The 20,847-nt window shown below is 37.2% G+C and overlaps 1 protein-coding gene and 1 long non-coding RNA gene across 5 annotated transcripts in view; one reads left to right on the forward strand and one right to left on the reverse strand.

Moving 5' to 3' along the window:
• SLC4A4 (solute carrier family 4 member 4) overlaps positions 1-20,847 on the forward strand; it is a 299,108-nt gene that overhangs the window by 242,309 nt on the left and 35,952 nt on the right. For all 3 annotated transcript variants that reach the window (XM_039251771.1, XM_039251773.1, XM_039251772.1), the window contains 3 exons: positions 2,363-2,554; positions 15,118-15,231; positions 17,131-17,292. In XM_039251771.1, the coding sequence (XP_039107702.1) occupies positions 2,363-2,554; positions 15,118-15,231; positions 17,131-17,292 (468 nt within the window). The remainder of the gene's footprint in view (positions 1-2,362; positions 2,555-15,117; positions 15,232-17,130; positions 17,293-20,847) is intronic.
• The window catches only part of LOC120244949, a 30,430-nt gene continuing 12,018 nt past the window's right edge, over positions 2,436-20,847 (reverse strand). Inside the window, exons 3-5 of one of the 2 annotated variants that reach the window (XR_005531668.1) lie at positions 3,195-3,417; positions 2,968-3,042; positions 2,436-2,515 (exon numbers count right to left, since the gene is read on the reverse strand). This is a non-coding gene — a long non-coding RNA (uncharacterized LOC120244949). The remainder of the gene's footprint in view (positions 2,516-2,967; positions 3,043-3,194; positions 3,418-20,847) is intronic. The other variant, XR_005531669.1, reaches the window with a different exon arrangement.

Consider the following 20,847-nt stretch of genomic DNA (forward strand, 5'->3'; position numbering starts at 1 on the left):
AAATAATATAAATTGTATTTGTGATTACATTATCAGCTGATGATCTAAAATTCTACTTTGCATATTTACATATAAATACCACTGATAGAGTAATGCTGAGTAATGCCTTGTCTTAATATCGACAAGATATTTTGTTTGTGATCTGAATCTTGCGTGAAGTTTTATGGAGTTAACCTTCAATGATACCAGCTTATATAGAATAATAACACTAAAGTAACATAGATAACATAGATGCCTCTCCAGAGCTGTTTAAATAGAATTATTTATTACCTAGAGTTAAAGTTTTATGGAAGTGGAAAAGTGTGTACATATACTGGGGTATCTGTATGTACTGCCTAAACTTTTTATACTCAAATCCTTAGATAGTTAGGAGGCTAAACTTTCTGAATGATGATACAGAGAATCATTTGAGACCAACAAAATAATGATATTGGCATTTTGAGTTGATGCACGTGAGAAAACATATCTATCATTTTATGTATATCTGTATATATTTTCACCTCAACCTGAATCTCTGTAAGAAAATCAATAAAAACTGCCTGTTGGGATTGATTGTCTTAACACAGCTTACTTCTTTGGGTTATAAAAAAGGGTTCTGCTCATATTAAAGTGCTGAAGTGGTATTATCGTAAATTTACATAGGGAAATTTACAATGATAAATTTTTGCTGATCTTAAAACAAAGAAATCTGTTGCCTAAACTTTAAATGTGTTTTGCAGAAAGCATTCATATGCAGAAATCTGAAAAACAAGATGAGACATGATTAATCACCTCTCAGAAATGGAGTTTGATAAAAGAATAATTATGTGATTCAGCTGTTTATAAGTTGAAGCTAATATAGAAAAAATATTTCAGAGAAAGACCTAGAGTTTATTTTTTTTATTGACGTATGTAAGCACTTTACCTTTTGAATTCTATAAAAATAGGAACAATTTCTGGTCCAAGATTCTTCTTTTGCATGTGTGATCTTTTATGACTAGATTGCTTACATCAAGAAAATTCATTGAATAGTAAAGAATATTGATTCTGAGTTTGGTATGAAGTAGAATTGCTTTCAAAGGACAGGAGAAATTTATCTTTCTATATTTATTTGCAAGGTATTTTCAAATAAACCTTCTGTTAGCACATGACATACTCATTACCCCTGGACCTAAGAGAAAGTTCAAGATCACAGTGCTGGCACATGCAGTGTCTGATGAGGACCCACCCACTTCCTGGTTCATTGACAGCCGCCTTCTCTGGCAGATGAGACAAGGGAGCTCTCATGGGTCTGTTTTATAGAAGCATGCGTCTCATTCATGAGGGCTCCATTCCTATGGCCTGATCACCTCCCAGACACCATCACAATGATTTTCAACGTATTTAGGGGAATTGTAGTCAGTAGCACCCCATTAGTGTTAGTCAGTAACTGGCTGCAATAGGGCATAACATTTTAGGTGAGGTAGTTCTAATGTGACTGAAGGCAGTTCTCTAGAGAAGCAGCTAAGACTGCGAGCCGCTGAGGGATGAGTACCCTGGCTTATCCACTGTGCTAGCAAACGGATTCTCCTGCAGTTTAGAAATGGAAAATAGGAACAGGAGTTAGCTGCACTCCGAAGTATGACATGATAGCAATTCATGACATAGAAGAAAATTTGAAAACCGACCCATGAACTCGAGGTCACGTACCATAGGGATAGATATGCCACAGAGGACTCCAAAGCCCATTCTAGTACATTCCACCAGTGGATGCGCATGATGCTCACCTGGTGTCCACAAGATAAAAAGCTTTATTTTATTAGGATATGCAATTGAAAAAGCAGGAACCATCAGCATTTTTATAGTCTAATTCCTTACATCACCGGTCTCTAGTTATTTAGAAAAAGAAATAGCCCCTTTGGGAAAGTGTGGGGTAGATGCATAGTTAACCTAATACAGCTTTTAGCATTAATTGTAGGGCCAGAAGCTTGAATCCAAAGATGCTGTGTACTGTAAAAGTAAGTACTTTTTAAACAACAAAGGTGTTTTAGAGAGTATCTCACATTAGGATATTAATGTGTCTCATTTTACTCTCAGGAAGGTTGGCAGGAAAGAAGGACTTTGTGGTTTGTTTCTGTTGAACAAATGGATGATTGGAGGGCTGTAGCTCAAAGTGGGTAACAGATGGCATCATTTTCATTGTGTTTTCAGTAATTGTTAGCCTCCTGGTCCCTGGTAGCTGTTACTCCATTAACACTTCGTCAGGTTTCACCCTCCAGCGGTTACTCTCTAGCTGTTCTACAGAGACTTTCAGCCTAATCCCTACATAGCCCACCAAGTATCAAATGCTGCTTTCGATTAGTTGGTGTTCTTTAGAAAAAATGTTCATGTTTTTCTTCTTCAGTACCATAATGCTACCTTTGACTGGGCATTTTTGTCAACGAAGAAGTGTTTGAAATATGGAGGAAAGCTCGTGGGGAACAACTGTGATTTTGTCCCTGACATTACTCTCATGTCTTTCATCCTCTTCTTGGGCACCTACACCTCTTCTATGGCTCTGAAAAAATTCAAAACGAGTCGTTACTTTCCGACCACGGTAAGTGCCTGAGCTTTAATTCGTTGAATTTACACAATCATACAGTGTTTAAAAACCAAAAATTAGCCTGTAATTCAACTTTTCCAATTTTGTGCACTTAAAAATTGATTTCCAGTCTTTGTCCATGTGCATATTATGTATCTTTAACCTAGTCTGGCTCTGAAAAGCCTTCCAAGGATTTTGCTCACATCATTCTCTCATAAATTCTATCATAATTCTTATTGTACTGAGGGAGAAAAGTAGGATGTATCTAAAAATGTATGAGTATGAAAAAAACATTTTAAATCCATAGTTTGAAAGTACATAAGCAAACACTCTTCATATTAATAACAATTTTTATGAGAATTTCTGGTTCACAAGCTGTACGTGTAGTAATTTAGTATTTGAATTATTGGCTGTGGGAGTAAACTTACACTGTTGTTAGCCCAGTATTGGTATAAGATATGAGCGTCATCTGAGCCAAATTTTCCTTCCCACAATGATGAATGCTGTCGTAGGAAAGAACAGATAATTGAGCTGGGTTGTGCAGACATCCTGTCTCCCCTTAATATGCTTGGGTGAACATAAAATCAAAACTGTGGTTCATGCAGAGACTACAAGATAAAACCAACACTTCGTTAATGGCATTTTGGTTTCTTACCTGCAGAGTGAAACTAAGATAATCCTTTGCTTTGCCGTTCAATTCTCAGTGTTTAAGATGTCAGTATTTCTTAGGTAATCTTGATTATACATGATTTTTATCAATGAGCTGCTCTACGCAGCTGGAGTCTCTTGAAATCTCTCCCCTTGCGTTTTGTGTAGAAGGAGTGGAAAGACTTTAGAAGACAAGAGATGCAGTTGCTGAAGTTTCTTTCTTTCAATTCCTAGGAAATGAATCAGCATATATTCACTCTCACCTAGGAAACTTTTTGACTTTTTCTTATAAAAATTGATTTCTCTCATAAAATTGAAAATAAAAGGAAGGACTGATAACTGGTTTCGACTGTTTGGGCTGCTATAACAAAATCCCATAGACTGGGTGACTTTTAAACCACAGCAATTTATTTCTTACGTTTCTGGAGGTTGGGAATCGCAAGGTCAGTTACCAGCATGGTTGGGTGAAGACCTTCTGCCTGGCTCATAGCCAGCACCTTTTCACTATGTTCAAACATGGAGGAAGGGCTAGGGCTCTCTGCGGGACCTCGTTTATAAAAACATTAATCTCAATAAGACTCCACCCTTATGACCTAAGCAGCTCCCTAAGGCCTCACCTCCTAAAACCATCTTTTTTTTTGGGGGGGTGGGGGGGGTGGCGGTTAGGATCTCAGCATATAAATTTGAAGGGGACACAACACCAAGACCATAGCAATCATGAAATGTCCCAAACTAGCCGGCCCAAGGAATGAAAAATTTCCACAAATTGAAAGAGAAAGAAGCATTCAACTTAATATGTCTAAAATAGGCATCATAAAACAGAGGTAAACAGGCATAATTCAGCCTGTAGCCATTCTTTGTTTAGCCCATGGTTTGTAAACATACACACACACACACACGCACACACATGAGGCCATGGGTAGAGCCTGTACTTTTCAGGTAGTTATTGTCCTCATAACTCTCTCTAGTCTAAGACTTGGCTGCTTTGCAATTTCAGATTAACTGCCTGTCCCTGAAGATATTTGAGCTTGTAACACCAGTTCACACACAGGGAAATGTGTTTACTTAGTCCACCTCTTCAATGATATGAGTTTTATGTAGGCCAGATGCCTTGGGTAAATGTCTTTGAGGACAATTGCTTCCTCTCTATTGAGGGTTTTCCTTCTTAATTTTGAATCTATTAGACCCTTCTTTCTCTCTTTCTCTCTGTCTTACTGTCTGTCTGTCTCTCTCTCTCTTTTGGCTCAGACTTAAGGAATTATCACCTTTTTTCTTAATCTCTTCCACTTGCCAAAGTCTGAAATTATATAGGCCTAGCAGGTGGAAAACTAGAAAATCTGTGAAGCAATTGTAAGCTGTAATTTATACAATAAGCTAGTTTCAGCTTTAAGATAAATATAGATCATTTCAACTGCCTATGTAGGCATCACCTTTTTCTTCCAGCAGTAACTCCCAAATTGATAACAGCTCTTCAGACTTAAAGGAATTTTCCCCTTATAAGAGCCCAAGCAGGTCATTTCTCAGCACTGATAAATGCTGCTGAGAAAGTTATGAGCATGTGAAAATAGAATAATGATAGCAATCCAGTTATAATTCCTACTAAGAGGTTTCTCAGCATAGTTTAGAATTGTATATAGCAACCATAAAATAAACGGGGCAGAAAATATATGTGATTTCTAAGGAGCCATGTTGAGGTGTGTAGGCTTTCAGACCATCATCTCTCCTACTCACTTTATATTTACAGCTAAATAATAACAATACATAGATAAATTCACACATGTGTGAATAATAGGAATATCTTTTCTGCTCTCTCATTTGCCAAAATATGTTTGGATTTAAGCTGTCACTTGGAAGGAGGGTCTCTATAGATAGAAACCAACAGACTTATAGATCCTTATGCTTCATGTTATTCTACAGTTAAAACTTATATTCTTAAGCAGAATAAATTAGATAATCCTTGAATGCTAGGACAGTAATCAAGCCAACTGTTACTACTTCCTGGCTCACACCAGCGAGGCACGTGAAACCGCTAAAATCTCAAAGTGCTAATGCCGGATGAGAGTGCCCCTGTCCTACAAAATGTCCTCTTTTCCTTGCGTCTGGCCGGCCATTTCTCTCTTGCACTCTCATTTCTAAACATTTGTTATTTTAGTCAATTAAGACTGTAAGCTTCTGGAACTCTGTTTTACTTCTGCATTATTCCTTCCCTCAATTAGCACAAGGCTGGGCACTGACTAAGTCCTCTGTCCCTGGTGGCTAGTGGGAAGCAGCAAAATAGAGGTAAAGGCTGCATTTTGTGGAAAGAGCACACACAGCTGGGAGAGCCCAGAAGCTGTCGATTCCACAGCCAGCACCGCCGTTAACTGACGGTGTGCCCTTCGATGGCTAACCGTGGACTTCAGTTACAACACTCAGAAAAGGAGAGCTCAGCTAGAAGACCATGAGCATCCTTTAAGCTCTAGTGTTCTGAAATTTTAGAAAGAGTTTGCTGAATCCGTCTCCTAAATTAAGTTAATTCTCTATTTTAAGCTAGAGCTTATAGAAGTGATCAGTGCTTACAGATTTCTCAAAATTAATTTTTATCTCCATCTTTATGCCACGTCTGCTTTTACAGCTGCTGCCAACCTCTGTCTGTGGACGATCCAGAGTTGTTATATAGCAACTTCAAGATGTGGTTTTTCTTTCCACATTTGAACATTCTCATCTTCCTGTATTCCTTAGCTCATAACGTCATCCACCCTCACAGCCACCCAAGAGCAAAATCTCAGAATCATATTTGGTGTATCAGTCTCAGCAGGAAGCAAAGTATACACTCAGGTGGGATGATTTAAGGAGTTTACTAGAAACCGTAATTTCCAAAAGTGCAGTTAGGTTTAGGGAACCCATGAGGGAGAGTGTAGTGTCCAGTGCTAGGAACAGTGGGGTTGTTACTATCCCTCTTGTGCAAAGGGAGATGTTTCTGGACCCCAGAAGAAGAGAAAAGAGTCGAGAGAGAGAGAGAGAGAGAGAGAGAGCTGTCCTGGGAGGTGCCATGACCTTGGACTGAGGGACGGAACCAGCCTGAGGCAGCCTCGCAGTGATAAAGCTATCGGAATAAGTACTTTGATCTATCGCTCTTTTCCTTCTGATGGCCTGCCCAAGCTGCTGCACGCTAAACCCAGCTGGAGAGGAAACGGAGTCTACTGCAGACTACAGGCCAGCCTCCCAAGTTGGAGAGCATGGTGAAAAGGAGTAGAAAATTTAGTGTGGCAAAAGGTGATACCAATGTATTTGCCTCTCCAAGTTTTCTTTTTTATTATCAAATTAAACTTGTCACAGTCCCCTTGATTATCCTGCTCTAGTCTCTCTCCCTTATACTTACACTCCTGTTCCCCTAGTTCAGTCTTTCATTACTTTTGCCCAGACCAGGGTCAGTCATCCACTCTTTCTGTCCCTCAGGAAGCTACTAGCAATTCATCAGGACATGCACTTACGGTAAGAGTTTGTCTTTGCCAGCCTGTCTATCAGGGATTTAATTTGTGTATCAGGCATGTCCAGAGAGCCCTAATGCCGAGGGGAATATTGATGGAATACCAGTACACCACTCCCTGTCTGCTTTGTACTCCCCATTCTTTTTGGAGGGGTGCTTCAGACCGTTACCATATACAGTTACTGGATTATTATGTCAGCCTCAAGTCTTTAGTCAAAGTCTGTTGGTATCAGAGCTTCCTGTAGGAGCATCACAGCATAATCTGTGATCTTCTGTGGCAGATGGCTCAGGACATTAACATGAAATGGTCTTCCAGAGTCCCATACTGATAAGGGATCATAGGCGTGCAAGAAAGATACCATCGCTGCATATGTGCTGGCAAAATGAAAGCAGTAATTTAGAGCAGGATTGTGATTAGCAGCCGATTGTGATGAGTGGTTGTGGGACTTATAAAGCTATAGAACCTCTGAATTAGGCAAAGTTTGTTGATACTTCAATATAGTCAAATGTAATGTGGCTGGGTGCAGTATGTAATTGGCATAAAAATGTCTTTCTTAAGGAACTTCTTTAACTTCCTCTTTTTCCCCCACTTAGTGTAAAGAAGTATATCACATAAACTGATATAATGGTAAGATTCTCTATTTAATATGCCTCCTGATTGTTATTGTCAGTTAAGTAAATAAAATAAACTCCAGGTAACGTCAACAATTATTTTCTACAACTTTATTTAGTTGTCACTTGCACAGAATGTTCTTTGATATCCTTTTAAACAAAAACAGTATTGTATACTCTATAATTAATTAATTTATCATTCAATATTAAAAAAATACTGTGACCCTAATGTGTGCTTGATACAATTTGAGGTGGTAGGCATACAAAGATAGGTAATTTGTGACCTTGGCACATAGTAGGAACTAAATATATATTTGTTGAAAAAGTTAGATTTTTGAGCTTTCAGGTGAGTATCACTCATTTCGATCCTTCTGATCCATTCATGCCCACTGTCTTCTATGGAATCACATCTTGGTGCTTTCCTGTGACATAAGTAGATTGATGGTGGTTTGAGGAGCTGGCTTTATGGATAAGAAAAAATGTATAGGATTTCAGTAATTTCAGTGGAACTATAAGGAGCATTTTAGTTAGGTGACACATTTAGTTCTCATCCGTGTGAAACACAGTCTACAATTCCACAATTTGCTGTATTTTTGCCTCCATGACTTTTGGTTGACATTTTGGCCTGTAAGAGCTCTGTTAAAGTTGGATGTGTTTTGTTGGTACACAACTCTTTACAAGAATCAGGTGACATCCCTTTCTTCTTTTCCCCCAGAAACTCTCTTGGCGAATGATAACTGTCAAACTAAAACCAATGTTTCCCAAAATTAGTAAGAACTAATGGACATTCTCTGTCCCACAGTCTAGTGTTAGTAATGCTGGGTGATGTCTGAATAGTTCTTGCAGAAACATCAGACCACACATGCCATTGAAACTCATTCGGAAGATGACTTTACTGTCAGTGAAGGGGAATCAGATTTTCAAACTCTTGCATTTTTGTGTACGAAGAGAAGTTATTTTGAAAGCCAAATTTGTTTTTAATCCAAAATTGATTTTTATATTTTTTTCTTAACACTTACAAAGGGACATTTGGTTGCAAGTACAACTCAACCTATTAAACATTTAACAAAGATTACAAATACTTGAATTCTGGTAGACATATGACAAAAAATGCAGTTAACCTGAATCGAGCCCTAAGAAAAATGAGGTTCGGAGCACTAACTGGCCAGCTGTTCTGTGAGCACTCTTAAACAGTCTATGAATAGTAATTTTGACCATGGTTCTTTATGGGTCCTAAGCACTTTCAGCTTACTTGCCCATTATAGGAAAGTTACTAGCTTTGAAATCCATTCATCAACACAGAATGACCTCCTACTCCGTTTTTAATTTGTCTAATTTATACCCATGACTTAATAATTATTCTTTTTTAAATGTTAATTTGTATACCTTAATATAGTTATAAAACCACCTTTCTTTTTAAGTCCCAGAACTCTTTTTTATAATGGTGTTGGGAGGCTATATCAAGACAAGGCTATTAGAAGGCCAAGAAATCTTGTTAATTGGGTTTTAATCCTTGAATCGTGGTGTCAGGACTTAGAATGCCTTCTAGTCCAAGACTGCCTCTTAATTTCTGACAAGTGTCCCTCTGCGGGCTGCCTGAATGCTTCCTAGAACAAGAGCTCCTATCCCTAAGGGCATTCCTGATAGAAGCACAAATCTTGCCTGCCACAGCTTCTGTCCTTGGGATCTACCCTTGCCCTCTGAAGATACACAGAACAAGTTAGTCCTACTTCCCTGTGACTGATTTCACATATTTGAAGACAGTTTCTCTCTGCTCCTTCTAGAGGCCTACCATCATTTCTTATGCAGTGGGTTTTCTAGAACCCTATTCCTCTGGTTACCCATCTCTGCATCAGCTCCAGAGTTTTCACTCTCTACTTAGAAAATATGACAAGATGGAGTCACAGTGTCTCCCATGCGATCTGATTATTTGCTTCTGGCACACACTCGGTAGGTTTTGTGCTCTGCTCAGGTTTGCAGCAGGATGCAGAAAGAGGCCCGAGTTTGAAATATCACTAGCTTTCCTGAAAACCACTTGGTAGGGCCACTCCCCTCAGTTCCATTTCGGCAAATAGAATTCTTTTTTCAGGTAGACTTTCATTGGGAAGCTCTAAGCCCCTCTCAGATAAAGTGCCCAATCCATTTCCCTTCTTTGTTCCCCAGATCTCTGACTCTGGAAGTTACAGGGTTAAAATCCTGGAGTCTAAATCAGACTTTCCTTTTATTGAATTCTAATTATAGTGGGTATTATTGATTCAAAGTACAGTGTATTATGATTGCTATACTGATATTAGTGCTTATTTTCTTTTATGGTGCTATGCTTTGGCTACTGGGTGGGGGGGATCAGATTTCAAAATTCTCATGGTATTTTGTGCCTTTTCATGATTGCCAAAAGACACACATTGGTCTGGTATACTGTTTTTCATCTGGAATAAATGCTTTTTTTACACTGTTGTTTAGCAGTCTCTCAGCACCACCGCCGTGAGAGGAATTGACATCACGGATTAATATTTATTGAGAACCCACAGGGTGCCTGCTGCTGTACTCATCTCTGTAACAGCTCCATCCATCGAGAGCCGCTCGGCAAGCCTGCAGCCTCTCCCCCGTTAATTTAGGAGCAGCTGTAGCCCTTGCAAAGTGAAAACCAAATGTCCTCTGGGGCTTCAGATAAACCAAATTCATCCCCCCCCCCATAAATTAACTAGCTTCTCCCTGTTGGTGTCTCCATGATTATAACTCTCTTAATAATTAATAAGTACCATCCTTCATGAAGAGTATGTTTATAATGGATTTATTAGGTTGTTTTTGCCCAAGAACAGAGAACAGTGTATGGTTATTTGAATTTCCCTTCCCATCCATGTCATTTCTTCTATGCTCTGGTAGTTTAAATAGTTAAGCTGATTGTTTCTTATTAGATTAGTCATGATGTTTTATAATTCATTTTGTAGAGGACAGAAATATTTTTCTCCTTCATTTTTATAATTGAAAAATGGTAAACAAACAAACAAACAAAAAGCTCAAAACCAGCCTTATATAAAAGAATCTTAATTGAAAAACATTTTTCTTTGCCTTATTCATGAAAGGAGGTAGGAATTATCTTACACATTGTAGCACATCACTGTACCATTAAAAAACAACTGTTTTTGTTTATATAAAGCCCTTGCTATGTATAATTTCTCTTAGTTTGTGTTTAACTTAGATTGCTGTAGTTTATATCCCTAGGATAGTGAAGTTTGAACCTGTAGAGACTTTGTGTTTGGCTACAGGGACACCCACGGGTTATGTCTGTCCAAGCTGGATTTGGGGCCTCCAAATCCACAAGATTGGACATGAAATCTTGTGAAAACTTGTTTCTCATGAAAACTTTGGCACCTCTAATCATGACCAGTAAGATCTAGATGGGAATTAAGAACTATGGATTTCCTTTTTTTTTAATTAAAAATTTTTATTCTATGTTTATTTATTTTTGAGAGAGGGAGACAGAGGTGCAAACAGGGGAGGGTAGAGAGAGAGGGAAACACAGAATCTGAAGCAGGCTCCAGGCTCTGAACTGTCAGCACAAAGACTGATATGAGGCTCAAACTCACAAAGTGTGAGATCATGACCTGAACCTAAGTCAGATGCTTAATCAACTGAGCCACCCAAGTGTCCCAAGAACTATGGGTTTCTAATTTGATTTCTTTATTTACATATTGGCACATAAAAGGGTGCTGTTTTAGGGTTTTTGAAAGTGCTCAAGTTTGATGAAAATGGAAGGTAAAATGAAGGGAACTTCATGTATTTTTTTTTTCTAAGTGTGGTTGGAAATGTGCGAAGAACATTAAGAGAGTGATTCTTACCTCCTTAAAGTCAGACTCAAAGCTCTTCTTCACAGGTCCTAGAGTGTATCTAGTAAAAGCTGTATTTACTCAGTACTTGACATTTTTAGAGCACTTTCTAGTTCTACTGTCAGTTTTACCTCATTCAAATTAAAGTTTACTTTTAGTATAGGGTTAGTCCTGAACAGCCTACTAAAATAGCACCCCTACCTGCCTTCTCCAATTAGAGGATTTGGAGTCAAAAACAAAAGTGGCCCGGGAAAAATCAATTTCCTTACTATGAAGTTTAAACTGGATCTAGTGTCTTAGAAATGCGTGGCTGACAATAAACACTCTCCAGGAGTGGTTTCTGCTGTAACTGAGCCGTGTTGTACAATTTCAGGGGAAGGATGGGGAAATAGAAGTGAGTATTTTATATAGAACATTTTATATAGAACATATCACCCCGGCTGTGATTTTTAATAAGTTTAAGCAATATTATTAATAAAGTAGCCTTTTTTCCCCATAAATTTTAAGAAATATAATTTTGAATCTTATTAACATTTATTTTTTTAGCTGCTTCTAAACTTATGGTATAATAGCGCCATACTTGACAAAAATATCATTGTCGAAGTTCTTCCAATATATATTTGTGTTGTATATATTATATATGAAGTATATATAATTCTTGCACATCTATATTATATTTCTTCTACATATATCTAAATTTGGGAAACTAATAACTAAACTAAAAAAGGTTATCTATTTATATTAGTTTCCCATGGCTGCCATATCAAATTATCACATATGTGATCGCTTAAAACAATACAAATTTATCGTCTTGAGATATGGAGGTCTGAAGACTGAAATGGGTCTCAATGGCTAATGTCAAGGAATTGACAAGCTGTGTTCTTTCTGGAGGCTCTGGGAAAGAATGCATTCCCTTGCCTTTCTCAGTTTTTAGAGGCTGCCTACATTCCTTGGCTCATGGCCCTTTCCTCCATCTTCAAAGCCCACAGTGGCCAGCTGAATCTTTTCCACAGCACGTCACTCTGACACGGGCCCTTCTAGCTCCCCCTTTTATCCATGAGAACCCTGGTGATTACATTGGACCCACCGGAATGATCCCGGATCCTTTCTCCAATCTCAGTTATCTGATTAGCAACCTTAATTCTATGTGCAACCCATTTCTCTCTAGCCATGCCACATTACATACTCATAGTTTCCAGGAAGTAGGACATATACTTCCATAGGGGGCATTGTTTTGCCTACCACATCATCTGAGCAAAATTTTAACATGATTATTCTGGGATACCTTGACAGTGTACTGAAGGGGAGCAAGTGTAGAATCGGGAAGATGAGATAGGAAGGAAACCACAGGAATAAAGTGGTGCCTTAGACAAAGGAGCAATGGGGGTGGTGAGAAATGATAGCATCCTGAATATGTTTTGAAGGTAATTTGCTGACCTGTTAGACGTAGGATCTGAGAGAAAGAGAAGAGTTATGTGGATGGTTTTTGGCTGAAGCCATAGGAAAAAATAAGCTGCCATTAATTAAGATTAAGAGAACTACTGAAAGAGCAGATTTAGGGCCTCAGTGTTTAGTTTATGGAAGGCTAAGAATACCTCTTCTAACTAAGGAAGCAGCACGTCCCAGGTGTCTGGTAGTGTTTCCAGTAATGCAGACCTGTCCCCTAGTGGGCCAGAGGTACAGTCCCTCTGGGGCTTTCTACCAAGGAATTGCAGATTGAATTCATTTGCTACCCTCTACTTCTCTTCTGTTTATGAGGAAAAGGAGGAGCACTGTGTTTTTAATAACCACTCTCCACCCCTTTTGAACAACTTCTAGCACATCTAAATTGTCAACAAATTGGATTTTCTGGGTGAGGCCTAAGAGGGTGATAAAAAAGAGAACTTTTTGCCTTTGCAGAAAGACCTCTGGTCTTGCAGTGATTTATGACCTACTGGATCGGAGAGATCATTATAAATCTTAATATTTCCTGAGCCTGCTTCACGTGACCATCTTTGCCAGACCATCCTGAATTGCCTCTGCCAACACTCACTTGTACAAAACTTAAGAAATGGGAGTTTCCTCCAGTACCGAGCCCTGGCAAACATCCTTTTTCTGCAGGGACTCCAAATACTTCCAACCAAAATTGGTTGAGTGGCAGTTCCATATTATTACTAGGCTCCCATATCATATCTTGTTTCTTGGAATTGATGATTCTTTCTAAAGACCTCCTGATGGTAGGCTATTTAGTTATTCCAGTGGTTTCGGCATCCAAAGGGACCTCATGGAACTTGAGGAAATAATAATAGTTAACATATATTAGGAGAGTCTACTGTGTTTCAGATGTTATGATAAAAACTTTCATGGCTTAATCTTATTTAATTCTTATAACAAACTGATAAAGTTTGTAGGGATTATTTTGACTACACTTTGCAGATGGAGTAATTGAAGCTAAGAAAGGATAGATATTTTTGCATAGGAAATAATGGTGCTAGTATTCCAACCCAGGTCATCTGACTATAGAAACTGCTCCTAACTGCTGCTCTGTATTTTCCTCCCCAGATTGATCCCTGTCATTCACTTGTGTTTGACGTTACTATATGATTGGTGTTAACCTGCCCCTAATATATCCCACAGCTGGCTTTCTGCTTTTTTGTGTGTAGCTCTTAGAAGAGCTAAGCCTAGCAAAGTCCAGCCCTTCAAAAAGAAAAGGAATTTATAGCCAAATACACCATCTTTGGTCTTGCTGCTAGTTAGGACCCAAGGCTCCTGGCACTGGGCAGTGGTCGAGAAGAGAGCACTACATGGCCTTCAGCATACCCACTTTGCCAAGGACTTCTGTTCCTCCATTTCATTCCTACTGAACATCTGACTGAAGGAGTAGTCCCACTACTCTTTGAAATGACCCCTTGTCCTGAGAATTGTGCAGCCACTCAGTTCCTCCCTGATCTGTCTTCATCTAGCAATACCAGAACACTGACTGCTCACCCTGAGGTAACTTGACAACTACTGAATCAACCCTGATTTGTTTAGGAAGAGGAGTCATTCTTGGGTATGTGCCCTTCATGAAGACATGGATTGTGTCTGTTTTGTTCACTGTGGTATCCCTAGCACCCAATCAAAGTATAAGCTAGTGAGTAAATTCTTGTTGAATTTGATCAGATTATGCACCACCATGTGTATAAACCTCATGGGTAAACTCAAGTGCCTGTGCTCTAGTAATGTTCCCAGGTCATTGTCTGTGCCACTAGACACTGTGTGTTTCCCTACTGACTCAGAAACGACCATTCCGCACCCACTCCATGGGAAAGGTTTCCTATTCCCCGAAACCCCAGCCCCTGTCCTGACAAGAGGTAGGTATTTAGGAAGCTCCAAGTTTGTCAGCTAATGGCAGCCACATTTTAAAAGTGGTAGAGAAGAGATGCCTCACATACAGAGATTTTAAGCACTAACTTTGAGTGAAGAACATTTTCTTTGACAATGTTAGCAATGTCCTCAAATCTCCATCTTCCATCACGTCATCTTTCTCTGAGGTCTTGAGTCCACTAAGTCATCTCGAACTTGTAACCCCTTTCCTGCAAGATTCTCAGTGTTTTCAGGTTACCTTATGGAATTATCTTGCTACATACAATTCCCAAATTATAAATAGAATTCTATATTTTTGTGTAGGTTTTCACAGTATGCCTTGAGATTTCACCCTTATCTAGGTATCCTTTGTGCTGCATACAGGAAGAGTATTTGTACAGTATTTCAGGAATATATTATTTGTGACTTCTCTTCCCTGCCTGTGTGCACATGCACGCGCGCACACACACACACACATGCACACTTTCTTTTGTGGAGTTCGATTATTTCTGGCTAGATGAGAAAGCGATGGCAAAAACCATTTGAAAAACAATCTCTCTACAGTGTGACACCTCACCTCCTTTAATTTGCTGGTGAAGCTGTTACTGTAAAGGCAGAATTCTTTGTTCATTTCCAACACAGGCAAATATATTAATCCGACACTAAATGGTTCTTGGTTTCTTTTTAATTTTTTTCAGGCAAGAAAACTGATCAGTGACTTCGCCATTATCTTGTCCATTCTAATCTTTTGTGTAATAGATGCCCTGGTGGGTGTGGATACTCCAAAACTAATTGTGCCAAGCGAGTTCAAGGTAGGTGAACTTCGGCTTTTAGTGTTCTTGGAGCTCTATGGATTTCTTTCCTCTCTAGTTTGTCATATGTTTTTGAGTTAATTTTGTAGGATTATCTATTTCCTTATTTCAGAAATGGTCTTTTGCTAGGTGCATATATATACTTTGTCTGTTTCTTCACTAAAATTGACTGTCTGATTAGGATCAAACACAAAGTTCACATTATACTGAGTTGTATTGAAAAATACAAACTCTGCTTTATATATGCAGAGTATTTAAAATGAGCCAAAGTATTTTCATACAAGTTATCCCCTTGGTCCATATAATAATTCTAAGATGTAATGCAACTATCATCATCCTGATTTCATGAAGTTGATATTGAAGCTCAGAAAGATTAAGGAAAATGCCTAAGATTATATTGCTAATTCAGTGCTCTTTTCCTGCTACCTAACTACCTGCCATATATACATATGTTTATATATAATGTGGTTTTTAATTATTACAAAGAAGAGGTGCCTGGGTGGCTCAGTCAGTTGGGCGTTTGACTTCGGCTCGGGTCATGATCTCATGGTTTGTGAGTTCAAGCCCTGCGTCAGGCTCTGTGCTGACAGCTAGCTCAGAGCCTGGAGTCTGCTTCAGATTCCGTATCTCCCTCAATCTCTGCCCCATCCCTGCTCATACTCTGTCTCTTCCTGTCCCAAAAATAAATAAATGTTAAAAAAATATTAAATTATTACAAAGAAGATACAAGAATTTTTCATTTTATAAATCTGTTGGTGTGTGCAGGCCTAATGGGTAAAATTTGCATTTTAGTCATTCTTATATAGCCCTGTCTCATTTTTCATTATGTCTTTCACCTGTTTTATAGAGCACTCCTAGCCTCTCTCTCTATCACCACATACTTGCTAAGAAAAATTAAACTGTGGGGTTTTTTTTTAAGTTTAATAACTACTTAGTGAGGAAGGGGTACCTATGGTGTAGCAGACAGAATGTTTGTTGCATTAACTGTGCCATCTCATATTCATTTGCAAACAGAAGTTTTCAATCATCCAGTGATTAGTTCATTTAAGTCAATATTGAATGTTTGCTTGCGTCAGGCCTTTTACAGGAGATATGAAATGTACTGATGAACAAGAGAAAGTTATTTCCCTTCCAAGCTCACAACCTGGTAAAGGAGTAAAATGCGAATGGATTCAGTGATGTGGTTATGAGCAAAAGGAGATGGAAGACAAATATTTTCAGAGAAGTGAGACTTTCTTGATAGTAAACATAGAGAAAAGAATTTATAGGATTCTATTTTCGTTTATTTGCATTATTTAACGTTAGAAAAATATTCAAAGAGAACTGGAAGAATGATCATCTTTTTCATTTTTGGTAACATTTCTGAGGATTTAACCAGTTATTCTGGATCATTTTTCACATGTATAAGAAGGAACAGAGTATTAAACAAGTTCAATTATAACATATAAAAAATATTTGTAGCTTTTTCTATATGATATGTGAAGCTTTGGCAGTAGAGAAATAACTTCATTATAATTGCTAAAATTCATGAACAAAATTCATTGTCGTTTTTTAATTTCTTGTCTGTGTCTTTACCATTACATTTGGGTTTTTCTTATGGCTGCTCTTTAAGTCACTTTCTTCCATCTTGAGTCCTCATCTTAGATCCTCCTAAATACACAAAATGGCATTTACTTGTTTTCCCTCAACCTGTATTCTTAGTCTCCCTCCATTTAAAAAACTGAAAGTAACCACCTTTAGGAAACCTTTGGTGACAATCTTTGTTTAACCTATCAGTAAAACTGTTTCTGTTTTTGAGTATGTTGGCTCTCCAGAAATAAAAATGGGTCTCTCCCATTGACTTTTCACCAAATAGTATGTATTCATATTGTTTTGAAAATGTTCTCTTTCTTCTTCAAGCCAACAAGTCCAAACCGAGGTTGGTTTGTCCCACCCTTTGGAGGAAACCCCTGGTGGGTGTACCTTGCGGCTGCGATCCCTGCTTTGTTGGTCACCATTCTGATTTTCATGGACCAGCAAATCACAGCTGTGATCGTGAACAGGAAGGAACATAAACTCAAGGTAACTGTTCATAGTAGTGGTTATCATTGCCTTCCACTTTCTTTTTTGGACTGGAAAATACCAATTTCTTCGAAACCAAGACAGTTTTATTGAGTTATATTACAGCTCATATTCCTTCTGACTTGGCAGAGTCACAGACCACTTTGTGTTGACACATCTCCTCAGTAGAATACTGTAGGGTAGACTCCATTTAAATCTGAAAAAGTTGTTTGAAATCATGTTTCCTCTCACCAAAGAGGGGAGTAGAAGCTGTTTACCACCCAGCCACTGTCATCCTTCATCTCATTTTAATGAGGTAACTGTCCTTAATGAAGACAGTGACAAATACTTTTTCTGAAGCTATTGAGATAAAAGCAGGTTTGTTTGTTTTTAATCTGTTGACTTGGTGAGTGACAGTGATAGATTTTCTGTCATCTTACCAACCTTGAAACCTGGTAGAATATAGAGTTTTTTAATACATAGTTTTCATATTTATATATAAATTGTAATGATACATAATGTATAATATATACAAGTATATTATAATATATATGCATATATATGGGATTTTTGCATCTATTTAAGAGTAACATTGGCTTGCAGGTTTTCTTTCTCATAGTGTCCCTGTCTGATTTTAGTATCAGGAATATATTATTCTTATAAAAGAGCTGGGGTGTTTCTCCTATTCCATTTCCATTCCATTCTCTCAAATAGAATGCAATACTTTCTTTATTATGTATAATATGCCAGTTATCTTTTCTTTGAATAATCAAACATGCTTGTAAAACTATCTGGTCTGAGAGTAGTTTCTATGTGGAACTTATAAAACTGATGATCAAAATGTTCTAATAGTTATAAAATATTCATAATTTCTATTTTTCTATTTTGGTAACTTATGCTTTTCTATATTTTGTTCCATTTCCCCAGTATTTTCAAATTTATTGATATGTTGTTTATAGTATTATCTTTTGGGGTTTTTTTTTTCCCTAATCAGGATGTTAGTTTTCCCTTTAAATTCCTAATGTTATTGATCTGTGCTTTAAAAAAATTTGTTTGTTTATTCATTCATTCACTCACTCACTTATTTATTTATTTATTTATTTTGACATTTATTTTTCAAAAGAGAGAGACAGAGTGTGAGCTGGGGAGGGGCAGAGAGAGGGAGACACAGAATCCAAAGCAGGCTCCAGGCTCTGAGCCCAATCTGGCTTGAACCCACGAACCATGAGATCACAACCTGAGCCAAAGTCAGACGTAACTGACTGAGCCATGCAGGGACCCCTGATTTGTGATTTTTATTTTCCGTGATCAGTTTAGCCTGAAGTTTGTTAATTTTATTAGTTTTTTTCAAAGAAGCAGTTTTTTACTACTTTGAAGTTTTTGTACATATCATTGTTTTCTGTTAATATTTGCTTTATTTGTTTTGAAACCGTGTTGTTAAGTACATCCACGTTTGTATCTATTTTGTCTTTCCAATGAATTGAACTTTTTATGTGGCACTCTCTATTTCTAACAATGCTTTTGCCTTAAAACTTATTTTATTTTGTACTACTAAAGGTTTGGTAACTTAATTTTCACTTCCCTGGTAGGTATTTTTCCAGTCTTTTACCTACAATATACCTTGTGTCTCGTGTCTCTTTGTAAATAACGCATAGGATCCATTTTTACAGTCTTTTATCTTAACTAAAATATAGAATCCATTTAAATAGATAGTGATGACTGATAGATTTGGATTCATTTTTACCACATTATTTTTGCTTTCTACTTTCCTTACTTTCTATTTGCCTAACTGTTCTTTCTTTTTTTATTCTCCTTTCTTGCCCTCTTTTAGGTTGATACAGTTTTATTGTTTTATTGTCTTCATTCTAATTTGTTTTCTGTTAGTTTGGAAGTTATACACTTTATCTTTTCTTGTAGTGATTATGTTGTGTATTTTAATATGCATATTTAAGTTCTGAAGTTATTCAGTGTGTTTATCCTTCTGCTGAAAAATGCTAATGGCTAAAGAATACTTTAATGTTGATATTCCTTCCTGAGTCTTATGTTATTACCTAGATTTGATTGCTATTTGGATTTTAAAATCTAATTAGACATGGTCAGTATTTTTAGAATTATATGCAAATTTACTCTATTCTTTGCTCCTTTTCTACTTCCTTCCTTCCTGTCTTTTTTTTCTTTCAGATCTTCCATTTTGGAAGAGTTCTTTAGACTGAATTATTTCCTTTAAATAGTACTTATTTACTAGACTTTTGAAATTTTTTTCTTGGGGGGATCTTTGGGTGGTAAACACTCTCATTTATGTTTGTCTGAACATGTGTTTGTCTCACTTCCATTCTTGAAAGATGGTTTCTCTGGATATATAACTGTAGATTAAAAGCTCTTTCTTCCAGCATGTAGAAACTGTTTTCCAATATTTCTGACTTTCGTATAAGTGAACCGTCAATATACTTTTCAGTCCTTGGTAAGTCATCATTTGTGTCTTTTGGATGCGTTTATCATCATCTCTTTTGTCTTTGTCCTGGAGTTTCACTATAACTTGTGTCAGCATAGATTTCTTTTTATTATATGTTAGATACTTGGGTTTCTAGTCTTTTATCAATTATTAGATTATTGAATCTTCCTGTCTTTTATCAGTTGTAGAATTTTGTAAGTCTGGCTCTTTCAATCTCTAATACATCCTTTTGGAATTCCAAGTAGAATTTTACCATGTATCTCCATCTTGTGCTCCATTTCTACTAATCTGTTTTTGGTTTGAGGGTTTTTATTTTTGTTCTTGGTGGTGTTTTATTATACATTTCCTGTCTTTTGATCTCTGTGTTATGTTTTGCGTGATTTCTTCAGTTCTTTCTCTTTATTAAATTCTTTGTTTTGTTAGTTCTATTCTATCAGCGAAGCAGCCACTGAATTTTTCCTTTCAAGAATTATACTTTTTTTTTTATTTAGAAGTTCTATTCTGTTCTTTTCCAAATATTTCTGTCCAATGTTGATAGTTCTGAACTTCTTTATTATTTTTCCATATACTCTTTTATTACTTTATACCTTTGCTGTCTTTGCAGGTTTGATTTTGCACTTTTTTTTTTTTGTTACTCTCTTACTTCTGGTGTGTCTTCCCATTGTCTTTTTTTTTTTTTTTTAAGGAAATAGTTATAAGCTAATTTTCCTGTGCAAATGCTTCCAAACCTTCCAGAGAAGGCTGGAGAAGATTTTATTTGCTTCTGGAAAGTATAGGAGAGTCCAACCCACCCAGGCACTCTTTACTTTTATTTATTCTTATAATAAAAAGTCTTTTATTATAGAAAGTTTTAAACATATGTAAAAGTGGACAGATGGTATAACTTCAGATATTTATCACCCAGCTCTAGCAATTATTGACTCACGTCCAGTCTTGTGTCCTTTAAATCCTCATCATTGTATCCCCTTCCTATAATACTTTGACGTGAGTATAGCCAGCATTCCATATTATCCATAAACTTTAGAGTATATACTTCTTCTAAAGATAACATTCCTTTTTAAAAGCATGGCCACAACACCACTATGAGTCTAAAAGAAGTTAACACAATTCCATAATATCATCAA

This window comes from Hyaena hyaena, unplaced genomic scaffold (genome assembly GCF_003009895.1).
Source record: "Hyaena hyaena isolate Hyena2069 unplaced genomic scaffold, ASM300989v1 scaffold_395, whole genome shotgun sequence".
NCBI lineage: Eukaryota > Metazoa > Chordata > Mammalia > Carnivora > Hyaenidae > Hyaena > Hyaena hyaena.